Source organism: Rhinolophus hipposideros (assembly GCF_964194185.1).
Source record: "Rhinolophus hipposideros genome assembly, chromosome: 22".
Taxonomy (NCBI): domain Eukaryota; kingdom Metazoa; phylum Chordata; class Mammalia; order Chiroptera; family Rhinolophidae; genus Rhinolophus; species Rhinolophus hipposideros.
Genome location: NC_138068.1, coordinates 1226676 through 1243145, shown reverse-complemented (window position 1 = coordinate 1243145; position 16470 = coordinate 1226676). Strand labels below are relative to the sequence as shown.

At 64.1% G+C, this 16470-nt stretch overlaps 1 protein-coding gene across 5 annotated transcripts in view; it reads right to left on the bottom strand.

The window, feature by feature from the left end:
• Positions 1–16470, bottom strand: part of LAMA5 (laminin subunit alpha 5) — a 47556-nt gene that overhangs the window by 4739 nt on the left and 26347 nt on the right. For 4 of the 5 annotated variants that reach the window (XM_081033409.1, XM_081033412.1, XM_081033410.1 and 1 more), the window contains 40 exons: positions 16287–16429; positions 16100–16206; positions 15856–16009; positions 15277–15437; positions 15085–15193; positions 13601–13698; positions 13321–13522; positions 13026–13152; positions 12316–12455; positions 11701–11816; positions 11408–11619; positions 10818–11022; positions 10450–10594; positions 10132–10272; positions 9864–10025; positions 9607–9708; positions 9430–9513; positions 8534–8764; positions 8091–8204; positions 7760–7887; positions 7524–7604; positions 7198–7412; positions 6643–6743; positions 6295–6475; positions 6060–6209; positions 5564–5715; positions 5386–5496; positions 5075–5186; positions 4330–4500; positions 3959–4155; positions 3607–3723; positions 3309–3463; positions 2837–2978; positions 2638–2740; positions 1987–2097; positions 1011–1190; positions 768–916; positions 519–689; positions 284–420; positions 42–195 (listed from right to left, as the gene is read on the bottom strand). In XM_081033409.1, the coding sequence (XP_080889535.1) occupies positions 42–195; positions 284–420; positions 519–689; positions 768–916; positions 1011–1190; positions 1987–2097; positions 2638–2740; positions 2837–2978; positions 3309–3463; positions 3607–3723; positions 3959–4155; positions 4330–4500; positions 5075–5186; positions 5386–5496; positions 5564–5715; positions 6060–6209; positions 6295–6475; positions 6643–6743; positions 7198–7412; positions 7524–7604; positions 7760–7887; positions 8091–8204; positions 8534–8764; positions 9430–9513; positions 9607–9708; positions 9864–10025; positions 10132–10272; positions 10450–10594; positions 10818–11022; positions 11408–11619; positions 11701–11816; positions 12316–12455; positions 13026–13152; positions 13321–13522; positions 13601–13698; positions 15085–15193; positions 15277–15437; positions 15856–16009; positions 16100–16206; positions 16287–16429 (5771 nt within the window). The remainder of the gene's footprint in view (positions 1–41; positions 196–283; positions 421–518; positions 690–767; positions 917–1010; positions 1191–1986; positions 2098–2637; positions 2741–2836; positions 2979–3308; positions 3464–3606; positions 3724–3958; positions 4156–4329; positions 4501–5074; positions 5187–5385; positions 5497–5563; positions 5716–6059; positions 6210–6294; positions 6476–6642; positions 6744–7197; positions 7413–7523; positions 7605–7759; positions 7888–8090; positions 8205–8533; positions 8765–9429; positions 9514–9606; positions 9709–9863; positions 10026–10131; positions 10273–10449; positions 10595–10817; positions 11023–11407; positions 11620–11700; positions 11817–12315; positions 12456–13025; positions 13153–13320; positions 13523–13600; positions 13699–15084; positions 15194–15276; positions 15438–15855; positions 16010–16099; positions 16207–16286; positions 16430–16470) is intronic. The other variant, XM_081033411.1, reaches the window with a different exon arrangement.

Sequence of the window (16470 nt, the reverse complement as noted above, 5' to 3'; positions counted from 1 at the left end):
TAAGAGCACCGGGGCCGGCCGCATGCCCAAGCCAGGCTCACCTTGAAGTTGCTGGGGTAGCCCCCGACGTAGAAGACAAAGTCGTCGGGCTGCAGATTGAGCAGCCCCTCGGCCCCAGGGGCCACCGTGTCACCCTTGGTCTCGTGGACCATCTGCTTCTCCACTGTGACAGACATGTGGCCAAACTGGAGGGTCCTGAGGACACAGGCAGAGGAGTTTGGAGTGGACATGCAGTCCTGCCTGGTGGTGGGCAAAGCATGGCAGGGCGGGGCAGTCCTCCCACCTGTCGATGCTGATGGCTGCAAACTGCTCCCCTATGTCCTCATCGATGCTGAGGGTGGTATGGCCCGCCTTCCCCAGGCGGTACACCCAGTGTACCTTCTGGTTACGCAGAGCCACACCCATGTAGTCACCATTGGCCTGTGATGGCAGGAGACTCCGTGGGACAGGGACCCAGCATGGCCTGCTCACTCCCACCTGGTACCCGTCTCCACCCAGCCACCCAGCTCTCCCAGTACCTTGCGGCTGCCCATGTACAGCACAAACTGGTCCCCGGTGACCTGGTTGGACGCTGGCTTTGGGCTCTGCAGGTAGAACTTGAGAGCGGTGTAGGCGGCGAGGTCAGAAAGGTCCCGAGGGGCACGCAGCTGCACTCCCGAGCGCCCGTTGAACTTCATGGGCACCTTGACCTGTGTGGAGGGTGCATGGCCCCTCAGCACCCATCATGCGGTCTCCCAGACACCCCACTGCCCAGCACTCTGGCCCACCTGGCTGGCGGCCCCTCGGGCCTGGGCAATGAGCTCCCGCACACGGCTGATACTGGCAGACAGCGCCAGGCTGGCGTTGCGACCCCCGCGGTTCTCCAGGAGGCTCAGCTTGGCCAGTAACTGTGGCAGTGTCTTCTCCAGGCTAGACACTGTGGGGACAGGGGCGACGGGAGTGAGCACCCTGAGCCTCGCCTGCCCCACCCCTGGCCCACCCACTATTGGGCACCTCGAGCGGCGGCCCACCTGAGCGGCCTGCGTCGAGCACTGCCTGGCCCAGGTCGTGGCTCTTTAAATCCCCGTACTGGCCCTGCCACTGCTCCAGAGTCTTCTGCATGTCCTGCAGCTGGGCCTGCACGCGGGCGGCTGTGTTCTGTGCTTCTGTGGCCACGGCCTTGGCATGAGCGATCTTCCTGCTTGTCTCGTCTGTGGTGGGCAGTGGGCAGGCTCAGTGGGAGTTGAACACAGACCAACAAGTGCCCTCCAGTAGGACCAGCAACAGGGATGCTGACCCCCACGGATCTCGTGAGAACCTCAGAGCCGTGGAAACCCACCCTCCGTCCCCCTAGATGGCTTCCCCCGTGCCAGCCTGTTGGGCCAGAGCAGGGTCACCCTGACGCCTCCCTGAGTCAGCTCAGCTTCATCTCCCCATAGCCACCATCATCTTTTTGGGGCCCTGCCAGAGCCCCCACGGTCCCACAGCCATGCTTGGGGCGATGTTCTACTCAAGTGGGCTGCCACAGGGAAGGCTGCAAACCTGGATGAGACGCCTCGCTCCTCTGCTCCGAGCCCGCTGAGCTCCCTTGAGGCCTCCCCTGCTCTCGGCTCCAGCCACACCAGCCCCCTTGCTCCCACGTCCACCTCTGTGCTGCCTACCGACTACACCCCCCTCGACGCCCCTGTGTCCCCAGCCCCCAGCCACTCCCCAAACCCGGCACCCTGCATTATTTCTCTCCGAAGCACTTCCTGTTCCTTCCAGTTTTCAACTGCTCCTTGGGGCTATTTTGTTTGCTGTTTGTCTCCTGACCAGAGGCAGGTCCCCAGGGCCAGAGCCACCCATTATGTGATTCCCGTCAGCTGCCCTGGCAGCCATTCTGGACGGCACAGCTGTGAATGTGCCCTACTGGACAGCACTGGCCATAGCTATGCCTGCGCAGGGTGGGTGGCTGTTCCTCTCTAGGACAAGCGGTGAGGGTGAGGCCAGGGAGGGGGCCCCACCTACCTGTGTCCATGGCCAGCATGGCCTGTACCTCCTGGATTCGGGCTGCCAGCTGTTCCTTCTTGGCCCAGGCATCATGGAGCTGGGTCCCAGTGCTCTGGAGTGTGGCCCACACTGTGGGGGAGGCAGCCTCAGCACAGGGAGCTCCCGCCCCCAGTGTACCAGGAAAGACCAAGGCTGACATGCACACTGACAGCTGGAGATGTCGACACGAGAGCCCTCGGCTGGGGGAGGCCCTGGAGCACCCCCGTCTCGGGGCCCCCTTCCGATCCCACAGCAAAACAATCATCCCCATTTTATGGATGAAACCACTGAGGGCTCAGAAAAGCCAAGCCATTGCCCAGGGTTCTAGCAGCAGGAAGAATCCCCCACTCACCATCTTCACTTTCTCATCTGATGGCCCCCCAGCCAGGACACAAGGAAGACCCGTTAGCTAGTCCTGTGTCCTCTTACCCAGACACGTCCACAATCCCACAGCCCCGTCATGGAGTCAGGGCTCCCAGGGGTGGACAAGCAGAGCCACTGGGGAGCAGGGTTCCCACACAAGGCAGCCGCCACCCTGACTCTCACCGTAACAACCCACAAACCCCCACACGTGCCCAGAGCCTGAGGGTCCCTGCAAGCCTGGACCCCCAGACAGATGCGGGCACTCACCACGGCCCAGCCGCTGCTGCTCTCTGCGGAGGGCTTCGCCCAGGGCACTGCTGTTGGTCCGTAGCTCCCGGGCTCGGAGTGCCAGGCCCTGCTTCACCACCGTCTGAACACATGGGGACAGGATGCAGTTCATACCCACCCAGCAGGAGCTGCGGGGGGCAAGGACTCCTTTGGGATGGAGGGAAGGGGCGGGCCTCACCGTCCATGTATGGCCTGCCTGCTGCAGGGCCTGGCCCGCGGCGCCCTCGGCAGCCTGCACGGCTCGCAGGATGCTGCCATAGGCGTTGGCAGCCTCAATGGCCCTCTGGATGAAGCGGTCCTGATTGACTCCACGGATGATGCTGGGGGCAAGGTGGGGGGTCCAAGGGAATGTGGGCGGGTCCAGAGAGCCTCAGCCCAGCACGCAGGGCCATCACCGCCGCCTCCCACAGCACAGAGGGCCTCCCGCCGTCACAGCTGCCGGGCCAGGCTGGGCCAGGCTGGGCCCCCAACCTCTGCCCATACCCTTCCACTGCCAGCTGTGCCTTTCCTGCTCCCTCCTGCCCTGGCCCTGTGGGGACGACGGCTTATCCCTCTAGGACCTCCCTAATCAGCTGTGCCCCCTCAAGGCCTTGACTGCCCAGCAGGAACCTGGGCTGTATCCCGAGGGCACCCCTCTTCAGGCCCTGCACCTGGAGAGATTGCGCGCCAGCTGGTCCAGCCGCCATGCGTGCGCCTCTGCAGCCTCCACCAGCTCCACCTTGCTGCTTGCTGGGAAGAAGGCCCGCATCTTCTCCAGCAGCGGCGTCTGGGCACCATCCAGGCTGGCAGCGAGGTGCTCATACTCCTGGGGGTGGGGGGCTTAGCTAGGTGGAGCCCTCATCTGGCCCCCTCCTCACTCCCCCAGGGCTGGGAGCCCAGGGCCATGCTCTGCATGCAGACGAGCGTCCAGCCTGCCTGGTGCACAGCCCTGGGAGGGGCGGTGCTCACCTCCTTGGCCCGGTCAATGTCGTGCAGGATCTTAGAGACCGAGGCCAGGGTATCGCTGGCCACCTGCAGAGTGGCCCTCAGGGTGGCATTGTCCCGGGACAGTTCCTGCTTCCGATGCTGGAGGCAATGAGGAGTGAGGTGGGGTGATGGTAAGGAGGGGTGACGGGGTGAGAAGTGATGGGGTGAGGAGGGGTGACGGGATGAGGAGGGGTGACAGTGAGGTGGGGTGACACGGTGAGGTGGGGTGACGAGGTGAGGAGGAGCATAGGGTAGGGGGGAGAAGGGGAGGAAGAGAGGACAAGGGGAGGGGAGAAGCAGGGAGGGGCGGGCAGGGCAGGCGAGGGGCCCTCACCAGGGCCGCCTCCAGGCGCTCCTGGTTGCTGCTGTTGAGCTCCTCTGCCTCCCGCGTGCTGCTCACCGCCCGATTCAGCGCCTCACGCAGGTCCATGAGGCCGGCCTCGTGCTGGGCCAGCTGGTCTCGGGTGCGGGCAGCCAGCGCCTGGTTCCCCTCCCAGCGGCTGGTCAGCTGCTCCTGCACACGGGCCAGCACTGGCCGAGACCCAGTGTGGGATGGTCACATGGGCAGTGACCGCTGGTGCCCACCCGGCCCCCATCTGTCCCCACAAGTTGATGTGATGCCACTCCATGCAGACCTCAGCTCCGGGGCTCCTGGCTATGTCCTTGTCCCGCCCGCTCCTGCCCTGCGGGGCCCACACCACTCACGTCTCTGGGCCTCGCCCAGCTCAGCGTCGGCCAATGCTCGTGGGACCCCCAGGTCACGGGCCCGCATCTCCCTGAGCAGTCGGTCCACTTTGGCCAGTGTCCGGCGCAGCTGCTCGCCCGATGGGACCGAGGCATTAGCTGGTGACAGACGGTCTGTCTGGGACTTGAGCTCTGTGGGGGTTTGAGGAGGGCTGTGAAGCCCAGAGCAGACCTTGGCCCACCCCTCCCAGGCCCACCCCTCGCCTGACCTTCAGCATCCTCCCGGCAGTCCCCACAGCTCCTGGCTCAAGGCCATGGCGGTGCTCTGCCTCCAGGCCCAAATGACCGTCTGCCCACAGCCCCCACCCTGACACCCCCACTGCCTGGCCAACCCCTCCTCCAGTCCAGCACTTAGCTGAAACTGCACTTCTTCCCAGACCCCTGGGCATGGCCAGGTCCCCCCACCTTCTTAGTGACACATTTCAGTTCATAACTAGCAAGCTTTCCGAGGGAGGCAGGTTGCCCACGAGGAGGGCACTGCCCATCTTGCAGGGTCCACCCACCCTCTCACTTTGGCCACACTGGCCACCTCTCCCACCTTTGAACTGCCCTGCTGTTTACTTGGCCAAGGCACCCTCTCCCAGTCAAAACCCCAAACCCTGCCCGCTCTTCAAGGCCAAGGCCCCCGGAGGCAGCCCTTGGCTCAGCCCGGAGCACCATTCTGCTCAGCCCCTGCCCCGCCCCACCCAGCTGGGCCAGCCCCTACCGCTTAGGGTTCGGTCCACAGCCTGAATGGCCATCAGCAGTGTCTGTGCCCGGCCCAGTGTGGCCTCCGTGCTGTCCAGCAGCCGGCCAGCCTGGACTCGGGCCCTTGTGGCCTGTGGACACAGCATCCCATTAGCCCACAGTCTGTGCTGGCTTGGGGGGTGGGGGGGGTCAACAGGGAAAGGTTAGGGGACTGGGGAGGGGCCCTTGGTCTGAGCAGAGGGTCAGGAGTGACAATGGATGGTTTGGGGTCCAGGAGCAAGGGGCCTATGGGAGAAGTGCACTGAGGAGGAGGGGTCCCTGCCGTCCTACCTGGCTGTCCAGCCCCTGCATGTCCTGCCCAAGGCTCGCACTCTGTCTTTCCAGTCCTTCCAGCTGCTGTGCAGTCTCATGGCGGGGGCCTGGCGGGCTCCGGAGCTGGCTCTGTGGGGAGGGGAAGGTCAGAGCCGACAACCTGGGCGGGGAGGCTGGGGGGCCGGCCGCGCAGTACCTTCAGGTCAGCGATGGACGCATTCAGCCTGTGCAGCCGGGCCCAGGCCGTGGAGCTGGTGTTGACGCCACGCAGCTGCTCGCGGATGGCGGGAAGGAGGGCGCCGACACGCTCCAGGTCATCCAGGAGTAGGACCACACAGTGGTCACACACTGTGGGCAGGTTGGGTGCGTCAGCACAGGGTGTGGGGTTGGCATGGACCAGGGAGGGAGTCATGGGGTTGGCACTGGGGTACTGAGCTGGGCTGAAGGTGACAAGGTTTGTAGGGGTCAGAGGTCAGTATGGGGTGGTCCGAATGTCAATGTAAGGACAGGTGTGCGGTCCCTCAGAAAATCGAGAGGGAGAGTTGGGGCCACAGGACTCCAGAAGTCGAGGTTAACGTAGGGGTCACCAGGAGGTCAGTGCGGAGCAGGGACCACACTCTTGTGGGGAAGGTGGGAGGGCTGGGGTGAGACAGGTGGGTCAGGAAGGGCAGGGGTGCAGAGGAGGGACACACCTTCACAGTGCACGCCACGGCCCCCAGTCCCGCCAGGCACCAGCACCTGTTGCTGGTGGCTACAGGTGTCACAACGCTCCCCACTGAGCCCAGGGGGGCATGTGCAGAGGCCCGTGTGCAGGTCACAGTGGCCCCCCTGGCACTGGCAGCCTGGGGGAGTGGAAGGATGGGGTAAGTAGCCAGCTGAGGGCCCAGGGTACTCGCCACCCTTGGTGCCCCAACGGGCTGCACTCACGCCTGCAGCCCTGCTCGGGGAGCCCCCAGTGGCCGGGGGCACACTCTCGGCACTGGGGCCCCGCAGCCCCTGGCCGGCAGTGGCATTGCCCAGTCTGGGGGTGGCACTTGGAGCTCTCAGCAGCCGGTCCACAGGCGCACGGTTGGCAACCCTCGCAGCCCTCAAAGCCGAAGTATCCTTCCTGTGGCACAGGTGTGACAGTGTCATGGCTCTGCCCAGCCCTCAAGACCCAGCGTCCACCACTCCATCAACCTTAAGGCCCCGCCCTTCCAGCCCTAAGGCCCCGCCCCTACACACCAAGCCCCGCCCCTGCCGCCCTGAGACTCCACCCATCCCAGGCAGTCTTACCTGACAGCGGTCACAGCGTGGCCCTGTCACACCCGCCTTGCACAGGCAGTGCCCAGTGTGGGGGTGGCAGGCCTCCGTCCCACATGGGGAGCAGTCACACCCTGCAGAAGGTGGGGCTGTGACAATAGCCGTCCCCCCCCCAGCCTCTTCTGGCTCCTACCAGGCCCTGAGTGAGCTCCTATTCCTCCTGGACTTCCACCAGCCCCACAGGAAACCCCCAGCCCCTCATGTTTACCACCTCCCCCACTCCATTGTGGTCAGGGCAGCCTGCATCTCCTACCCAGACCACACAGCTGCCCGCTCACGGCTCCACCCTGCCCTGCCCTGCAGGCCACATTCAGCCAGAGGGGCCTGCAAGAGCCCTCCCAGGGGTGCCCTCACTCAGTAGAGGACAGTCCCAAAGTGGCCTTCAGCCTGATGGTGGATGGGCCTGGCCAAAAGCCCTGGGGGCCTGGCCAGGTCCACCTTCTCCCTGCAGGGCCCAGCATGGGACCCAGCCTCCAGCCTGCTCCTAGGGGACAGGCAGTGCCCATCACACCCCTCCCTGCTGCCTACGGGTACAGTTGCCGGGCAGCAGGGCATTGCCGTGGAAGCCGGGGGCGCAGGTCTCGCAGCGGGGCCCAGTGGTGTGGCGCAGGCAGCCACGGCAGGTGCCTGTCAGGGGGTCGCAGTCGCTGAACAGCAGGTTGGGGTCACCATTGCCACTGCAGTCACAGGGCTGGCATGAGCTGCCCAGCACCAGTGGGTTCCCGAAGAAGCCGGGCGCACACCTGGGGTGAGGGTGGGGTCGGTGACCTGTGCCGGCAGCCACGCTCAGTCCCCCAAGGGCCTACACACATGAGCTGCTGGCACTCACGCCCGGCCCACCCCACCCAGCTCACCGCTCGCAGGAGGCCCCGGCGTAGCCATGTTTGCAGAGACACTGGGCGTGGCCACCTCGTAAGACACAGCCCACAGCGAAGCTGCAGACACAGAGGTGTTGTCACACAGCTGCGTGCCCATGTGAGCATCCATGCACCCAGACTGGGCCAGACTCCAGGGTCGGGGTCCCCACCTCATGGGCCCACCCCAGATGCCCTGGCCTCTGCAGAGATCAGCGTTGACCCAACCAGCTTACTTGTTGGAAGGCACTGCGAGGGGGCAGGGGCAGCTGGCACAGGGGGCGGCAGGGTCCTCAGGCCCAGTGCGCATGAAGCCCGCCTGGCAGCGCTCACAGTGGTCACCCTCTGTGTTGTGCTGGCAGCCCTGGGGCGGAGGAGACAGGTCAGCACTGACTGTGGAGGTCCCGATTCCCACCGGAGGGGTCTAGTCAGCTCCCACTCCAACCACCAGGGACGTCGCCCAGGGTACCTCACATCCCCGACCTCAGTGTAGCCGTAACTACTGACCCAAAGGCCTGTGGCTTTCCCGAGTGTGTGCCTGCCCTCCCTCCATAAGGGCCCACTCACCACACAGATGCCCGAGCCAGGGAGGCAGCGGTCTGAGTGGCCATGGCACTGACAGGGGACACAGCGACCCAAAAAGAGACCTTTGATGTCCCGGTAATAGCCAGGGGCACATTCCTGGGGGGGACATCAGTGGTCAGGAAAGGAGGCAGACATGCTCACAGGTCAGACTCAGAGGGCGGGTGATGGAATGAGGGCTGTGGTCAGGCAGACGGCATCTGGGTGAACCGGTGGGTGAGGGGTGGACAGAGAGACTGGGTGACCGTGGATTAGCAGGCAGATGACAAGTGGCTGGCTGGGCCTGAAGCGGGAAGATAGGGCTGCTGGGAGGGTGACCCAGTGGTGAGAGACATGAACAGAGGTGGGGAAGGAGGGCAGGAGTGGAGGCTGGTGGGAGGACAGACGTGTGAGGGTGGGCAGACCGGTGCCCGCCCCCACTGCCTTACCTGGCATGAGTCCCCGAGGTAGTTGGCCGGGCACATGCACAGCTCCACGTTGCTGGCCGGAGGCCCCCTGCCCCCCTGGCCGGCCACCTCCAGCGCCACCTGACGCAGGGAGATGGCTGAGGAGATCTTTGAGAAGAGCGCACGGATGTGCAGCTGCTCCAGGCCGGCCAGCACCATCATGAGCTCCTCCCGCGATACACTGCTGTGCGTCTCCGTGTGCCGGAAGTTCCCCTGTGGGGCCGCGACAGGTCCTCAGGGTGGCAGAACAGAGCCCGAGCCCAGAACAGACCCTCCCATCGGGGTCAGGGGCACTCAGGTCACAGGGTGCAGGAGGGGACCTGGGGAAAACCTGCACCTGATCCCTACCTCACACCGTGGACAATAAACAACTGCAGGCACAAGATTTCAAATACACAAAGTTTAACTTCTAGACGAAAACATAGGTACTTCCTGCTCTTGGGGGTACAGATACTTTCTTAAACCAGACACAAAAACACTAACTGCAAATGAAAAACTGACAAATTTGAGTAGTGTAAATGTAAGAACTTCTGTTCGTCAAGAGAATCTTAGAGAAAGAAAGACGATGTCTGAACTGGGAGAAAAGGGCCACTTCTCCACAATCAGGCAGGGGTCCATGTGGAGAATAACACACAACTCTTCTGAAAGGAAAGACCATGAGCCAGAGGGAAATGGGACAAAGACACAAACAGGCGGCTCACAGAGAGAACCACAGGGCCAGGGGCGTTGCCCTCATGGGCAATCGGAAAAGTGCAGCGAGGCGAGTTTGGGACGAGCCCCGTCCTTCTCCTGGACGTTTTCCATCATGGAGTGGGCACAGCAGCCCTGGGCCATGCCAGGGTCCAAAGGGACCTGGGCTCCAGGCCAGCTCCACTCACCTCCACTAGCTGCAGCTGCCCGCGGTGCACGTGGCCAGGGGCCGGGTACGCCGGCTCCAGGAACATGATGCTCATTTGGTTGCCCTGGGGAGGCAGGCACGTGCATGTAAGGGCTGCCCGCTGTCCTGGCTCAGCTGTGCCCGCCTGCCCACCCTGTGCCACCCTCCTGTCAGTCACCTGCAGCACCACATCCGGCCTGCTCTCCGTGGGGATGAACACATCTCCCCGCTGGGTCTCTGAGTGCAGCTCGTAGCGGAGGGTCCCGCCATAGGATGACACCTGGAGACCGGACCGAGGACTGTGACCTGGCCAGACCCTGTCCACAGGCCCAGAATCACCAGCGGGGGTCTGGGGCGGGGCCTGTGTGCACTCATAGTGCCCCCACACCTCCCTGGGCATGGGCACCCTCCCTAGGGCCTGATGTGTCTGCTCACTCGGTCCCCCAGGTAGGAGGGCGGGGCCTGCCAGTAGAGCTCAGTGACGGCCTCGGGCACGCGCCGCAGGTCCGCGTAGAGCAGCTCCGCCTCTGCCCGCAGCTCGTGGGGCACCGTCTGCCGGTCACTGCTCAGCAGTGTCCAGCCCTCCATGTCCACAAACTGCAGGGCACATCGGGGCACGGTGAGAGCCCCCAAATGGCATGTTCCAGACGCCGCTGGTTGGGGAGCAGTGTGTCCCCTCCCCAGGGCAGCCCTGCCTGCACACCTGCTGGCGGATGTGTGTGGAGCTCCGGCAGCGCTCCGTGGCCCCGAAACAGAAGCAGCGGGTGCAGCCCTTGGGGTTGGCGGCATCCAGGGAGAAGGTCCCAAGGCGGCACTGGTCACACCTGGGGCCCTGCACGTTCTCCTGGGGAGAGGGCAGGGCAGGTCAGCCAGCTGGGTGTAGGCCCCCACCCAACCCACCTTGGTTAGCTGTCATGCTCTTGCCAACTGGCCAACTGGCCCAAAAGCATGCAGAGGACGACCTTCAGCTGATGGGGTAGGATGACAGGCAGGGCAGGGGTCGCCTGGCTCTAGCGCTCACCTTGCAGTAGCACTGGCCCGTGAGGGGGTCACACACGCCGGGTGCAGAGCCGGCCTGGTGGCAGTCGCAAGGGCGGCAGCGCGGGTACCCGTGGAAGCCAGGAGCACACACGTCACAGCGGCGCCCGGCCACATTGGGTCTGCACCTGCCGGAGGGGTCAGGAGCTGGCTGGGCCTCCCCTCCAACTGGCCCCTCATGTTGAGGGAGACAGTAGGCAGCCCCCTGCCCCCAGAGCTGAAGGGGAGGGCACTGCTGAACCCGGGGAGCGATACGGGGCGAGTGTGGGCTCAGGACCCCCTGGCAGCAGAAATCCCACCCGGACCTCAGGAGCACCCAAGGCCGTGGTGGCAGGGACTCCTGGCTCTCACTTGCACTGGCCGCTGTCCTCGTCACAGGTGGGGTCTGTGAGCTCCTGGACACCGGGCCGCGAGCAGTTACACTCCTCACAGCCAACCAGAGGGTGGCAGCCAAAGGTCTGGGGCTGGCAGATGATACAGTCGGGCAGGACGGTGCGTGGTGGGCAGACGCACTGGCCCGTGAGCTCATCACACAGGCGGCCACTGCAGTCGCAGGCTGTGGGGAGCATGCACAGGGCTGCTGGACCCGTCTGCCCCCCTCAGAGGCCCCGGACTACAGTCCTGGGAGCCAGGCCAGGGGCACCCCAACCCCAGCCCGGTTCCACCTAGCTCTGGGCCCAGAGCCGCAGGCAGCAACTTTGACAGGGGTGAGCCGCCCAGAATAGCCATCTAGTCCCTGGAACTTTCTGGACAACCCTGCAAGGCCTGGGCCACAAGCTGCCTGAGGTCCCACAGATGGGTTGTGGCTGGAGTAGTCTGCCAGGCTCCAGAATGTTCTGACCACTGCCCATACTACCTGGTGGGTCCCCCTCCACCAGGAAGTCCCCCTGGGTTCAGGCACCACCCCCCTCACTGGCAAGCGCGTGGACTGAGGTACTCACGCCTGCAGTTGGGGAAGCCCCAGTAGCCAGTGGCGCAGCGGGAGCAGTCTCGGCCAATGACGTGGGCACGGCAGGGACACTGGCCCCCGAAGGGCTCGCATGTGGGGCTTGTGGCGCCTACTTCATGGCAGCCACAAGGCCGAGCCCCGTTGTTATAGAAGAGGGAGAGGGAGGTGGCGGCATCTCGGCAGAACTGGGAGGAGCTGGTGGGGCTGGAGTGAGGGGCAGGTGGTGAGGTGGGCTCCCTGCCCCGCCTCAGCCCTGCCCCCGGCCCTGCCCTGAGCCCAGCCCACCTGACATGGTAGCCGTGGGTGGCGCAGTGGCTGATGAAGTCATAGGACTTGTCAAGGGGCTGCTCCCGGAGGTAACTGGAGCTGTAGGCATTCTCAGGGACCAGCAGCACATACTCCTAGGACACCAGGGCCCGGGTCAGGGGAATGCCAGGGCGTGCCGGCAGGAGCACATTCCCAGGGGGTCTCTGCGACTGGCCATGGTCTGACCGCGCAGCTAACACAGTGGTAGCACCACACCCTGGCCCAGGGCACTGCAAGGCTGGCAGGTGCTGGGTCCCCACCTGGACCACATAGAAGGGAGGCCGGTGGCCTCCTCGTCCTACTGGGGGCGGGGGGAGTGTGAGGAGGCAGCGCCAGTGCAGAGGCGCCCGCCCCCGGAGCCCCGCCCCTCTCCCTCCCTCCAGGCCCCACCTCCTCCTGGACGGCGACTCTGACCAGCAGGGTCCCTGGGGCTTGGCAGCAACATCTCGGCTCGTGGCCCCTGGTAAGGCTGGGCCGAGGCCGGCAGGGGACACACCCTGGCTGAGTGACTGGTGGTGATGTGACAGGTGAGGACGGCTAGTCCCTGAGCAACTTCCGAACGTCCACATGCAGGGACCCAGCCTCAGGACTCACCAGCCAGAGCCACCGGCCCTCGGGCACACGCACGGTCACTGTGAGCTCGCTGTCAGTCACGTCCAGGATGGCCTGGCCCTCACACACCACCAGGGTGCGGCAGCCATAGCCGTGTGGGCAGAAGCTGGCGTTGGCGTAGCCTGAGGGGCAAGAACGGAAGGTCAGCCCCAACACGCCAACTGCTGTGGCCCCATGGCCTTGTCCAGGCCCCAGGGCACTCCTGGGGTCAGCAGGGAGGAAGGGCCGGGCTGGGCCTGCTCACACCACGAGTCAGCTGTGGTCGCCCAGGAAGACCCACTAAGCGCAAGTCCCTCGGCTTGGCAGAGTGGGAACAAAACAGACACACAGGAGGAACACGTGTACCATGGACCAGTGTCCCGCAATGAACCCTTCATTCCCTGTGACAAGTGTACCCTACTTCGTAAAACAGATGCAAGGAGCAGAGTCTGGGAAGGGGGCCGGGAGGCTGCGGCGCCTGGCACTGGACACTCGGTCCTGGGGCACCTCATTTGAAAACTGACAGCACGATGGGGTGCGTGGACCTGTCACTCACAGCCAGGTAACGGGTGCCATGGGCCACGTGAGCCATGGAACCAGCATACCATCTGTCCACATGGTGTGATGCCCACACGATGGGGCTGTGTGAATGAGAGACCCCTGAGCGGCCCCTCACCAGGAGCTGTCCCCTACCGCCGGCCACAGCCACTCACCCTGCCAGACACGGCCCCCGTTGATGAGGACTTCCACAGGAAAGGTGGGGTGGGCCGGCTGGTAGCTGTGCAGCAGGAAGGCATAGCGGCCCAGGGCAGGCACGTGGGTGTTGAAGACCACTGTGCCCTGCAAGGAGAGGCGACCATGAGCAGACAGGTGTGGGGACACTGGGGGGAGACCCAAACTGGTCCCACTACTGCCTGGACCACCTGCCAAGTGGTCCAGGGGTGGCTGGTTGGGGGGCCACAAGCCCCGCCCCAGCCCACACCCACACCCGCAGGGCTGGGGCCTCACCTGGGGGTGGCGCAGCAGGGTGGGCTCTACATTGGGGTCCACAGCTGTGGAGGGCCGAGGCTGGGTCCCGGATGGGGGTGCGCCCGGGGTGAGCTCCTGAGAATGGCTGAGTGGGAGGCCGGGTGGCAGCGGCAGCACCTGACAGTCCCTCAGGACGATGGGCTGGGGCGGCTTCGGGAAGCGGGAGGGCAGGCAGGCGGCACTGAGGGAACATGGGGGTGAGTCTCTGATTCATGGCCAGTGCACCCGCCAGCCACTCAGGCCCTTCCAGCCCCTCTACCTGCTGGGGTTGAAGGCACCATGGCTGCTGACACAGTGGACCCGGGGCTCCACGAACTCCGAGCTGAATGTCTCCACGGGCACCAGGGTGACACTGTGCTGTGGGCAGAGGGCCAGGCGTGGAGGTGGAGGGGGAGCCTGTCCACACCCCAGGGTCCGACCTGGGTCCTGGTCTTTGCACCTGCACAGCTCTGCTGCCCCCTCCTCTGGCTGCACAACCCCCAGCCCTCCACTGCAGTTTCTGGAGCCCAGGGTACCTCCCAGCTGTCCCGATGGCTGCCCCTCTCTACTGGCCCCCCATTGCCATCTGCAGTTATTCAGTCACATGTCAACCGCCTATCCCCAGGTCCAGGGACAGGTAGGCACTCAGTAAACACAGGCTCATGAGCAGGTATTCTATCGTGCCACGTAAGTGTACAGGTGACAAATACGACAACACACGAGACATCACAGCAGGTCTAGAAAAACCCCACAGCAAAGACAAGGAATGCTGCATGACCGCGGCAACACACAAATCCATCTTCTACACTATGTTGCCAAAAGAGCAGCACAGAAGAGCTCTGCATGATTCCTTACAGAAAGTTCCAGAACAGGAGGGTAAGCGGTGCTGTCAGTGTGGGGAGGTGGCTGGCCTGGGGGGCCCGCGGGGCAGGAAACACCTGGGCTGTGCGCCACGGCTGCTCTCCCGCATACACAGGCAAGTTTGCCCCAAGCCAGCCCACGACCACAGCGCCGAGAAACCACATGGACCAACGAGGAGCGAGCCATCGTCCACGTCCGTGAGCAACACAGAGGACGTGCATGGACTCTGCAAAGTGGGACTAGAAACCCTGACCCCAAGGCTCGGGGTCACCCATTTGTGTTGCAAGTGTTATAGCAGCATTTGAGGCTTTGATAAAAATTGTGCACATATCGCACTGATACGTTTCATACTCTAGACCGTATCGTACTCTGCAGAGCAAGTGCCGTCCGTTTTGTCTGCTAGTGAATAAAGATGGACGCTTGGTTCTGGGCACCAGAAAAACAATTAAGACTGCACAGTGTTTAGCGGCTCTCCTGACTGAATTCTCACAGCCTTGTGACATTGACAGGGAAGCAAATTACCATGATGCCACTGAATCTGAAGACTGCGGACCCCGGGGGGTGGACCCCTCCCTAACTCCAGTGACCCCTGTGCACACACAGGTGTGTTTTGGTAAATTATACCCAAAAAAGGGCTTTTGCTTTTCAGTCCTACTCCAATGCATCATACTTCCCCTTAGGTGGCCACGGGTGTTATTACTAAATAAATATACATTTTATACATTTTGTGCCTACAGGAAAAGAAACCCCTACAGGAAAAGGGGTGCTAGAAAAAATGTGACTGGACTTAAGCCAACAGTGGCACTGGTGACAGGTACCTGGCACGTGACACCCTTCTCTGTACTCATGCCTGTTGACAACCGGCCCCAGGACCCCCTGTGGGCGTGAGGGTCAGGGCCTTACCAGGAAGAAGCGTGCCTGCTCGGCCGTGAGCTGAACACTGGCCTCTGTGTCCAGGTGGAAGACCGCCAGGTGGTGCTGGGTGTCCAGGGCGGTGCCCCGGCACAGGGTGCTAGGGGACGGGGCGGGAGTGATCAGCAGGTAGGCAGCCCTGGCTGCACCCTCCCGCCTGCCCCCCCGTCCCTTCCCACCCACCTGTACAGGCAGGGGTACAGGGGGAGCACCCCCTGCTCGGGCGCCTGCTGAGGGCTGTGCACGGCCACACCCAGCTCCTGACGGGCACCTTTATTGGCGTATTCCACGACCAGAGCATAGCGGCCTGGCTGTGGCAATGCCACCTGTAGCTGGACGTCCATCTGAGGGGACAGGGCAATCAGGAGCCTACCCCAGCCCCCACCTAGAGAATAGGACCCCACCTGCGCCCTGGACACTGCAGCCACCTGGCCTTCTGACTGACCTCTGCCCACTCCCAGCCTCCCTTGCCCACGTGAGGCCCCGGCCTCATCACTGCTGAGTGCTCAGTGCCCAGAGGGCTAGCCCAAACCTGCTGCGTCCTCACAATGAGCTGGAGGGCTGCAGTCGTCGATGCCCAGTTACAGATGAGGCCCTGGGTGTCCTGACTCCCGAAGTGAAACCCTGAGCCTTGCCCCAGTTGCTCTTGCCCTGTACTTGTGTGCCATCACTGCAACATGGACCCATCCCCCAGGCCAAATGCATGCCTCCCCCTAGGTCTTGACCCTGCCTGCCCCTCCGTGGGGTCCCAGGGACACGCACGTCACTGCCCTGGCAGGCGGCCAGTGGTGGGTGCGAGGGGCTGAGCTGCTCCGTGGGGCAGGGCCGAGGTAGGCTGTTGCCATGGCGACACAGGGCCTTGGGTCCAGAGGCTGAAGGGAAGCCATCCAGGGGGAGGTGGGTGTAGAGGAGGCAGCTGGGTAGGGGGACAGTCTGTGGTTAGCATGGGGCGGGTGGCCTGAGCACAGTGGACGGTCAGGCCCTGCCCCAGCAGACCCATGCTCACTTGTCCCCGGCGCGCTGGGCGGTGGTCTGGAACGTGCAGGCCTCGGTCACCCGCAGCTGTAGCACGGCTGCCTCGTAGTAGGCGCTGGGTAGCAGGACCACGTAGTCCTGGAGGGGACAGGCAGGTGGGCGGGAGGTTGGTGCTGTGTCCCGCCCGGGCCCCCCCAACCCGCTCAGCCCCACCTCACCAGGAGCACCCCTTCAGCCTCCACGAGCAGGGCCCAGGTGCCAGGGTTCAGCACGAAGGGCTCCCCGAAGCCCCTCTGGGGCACAGTGACAAAGGCAGGCTCCGTGCTGGGCGGGAAAGCCACCGGCTGGCTCTGCTCCGTGCCTGGGGGTGGGGGTGAAACTCTGCACACAGCCCAGGGACCA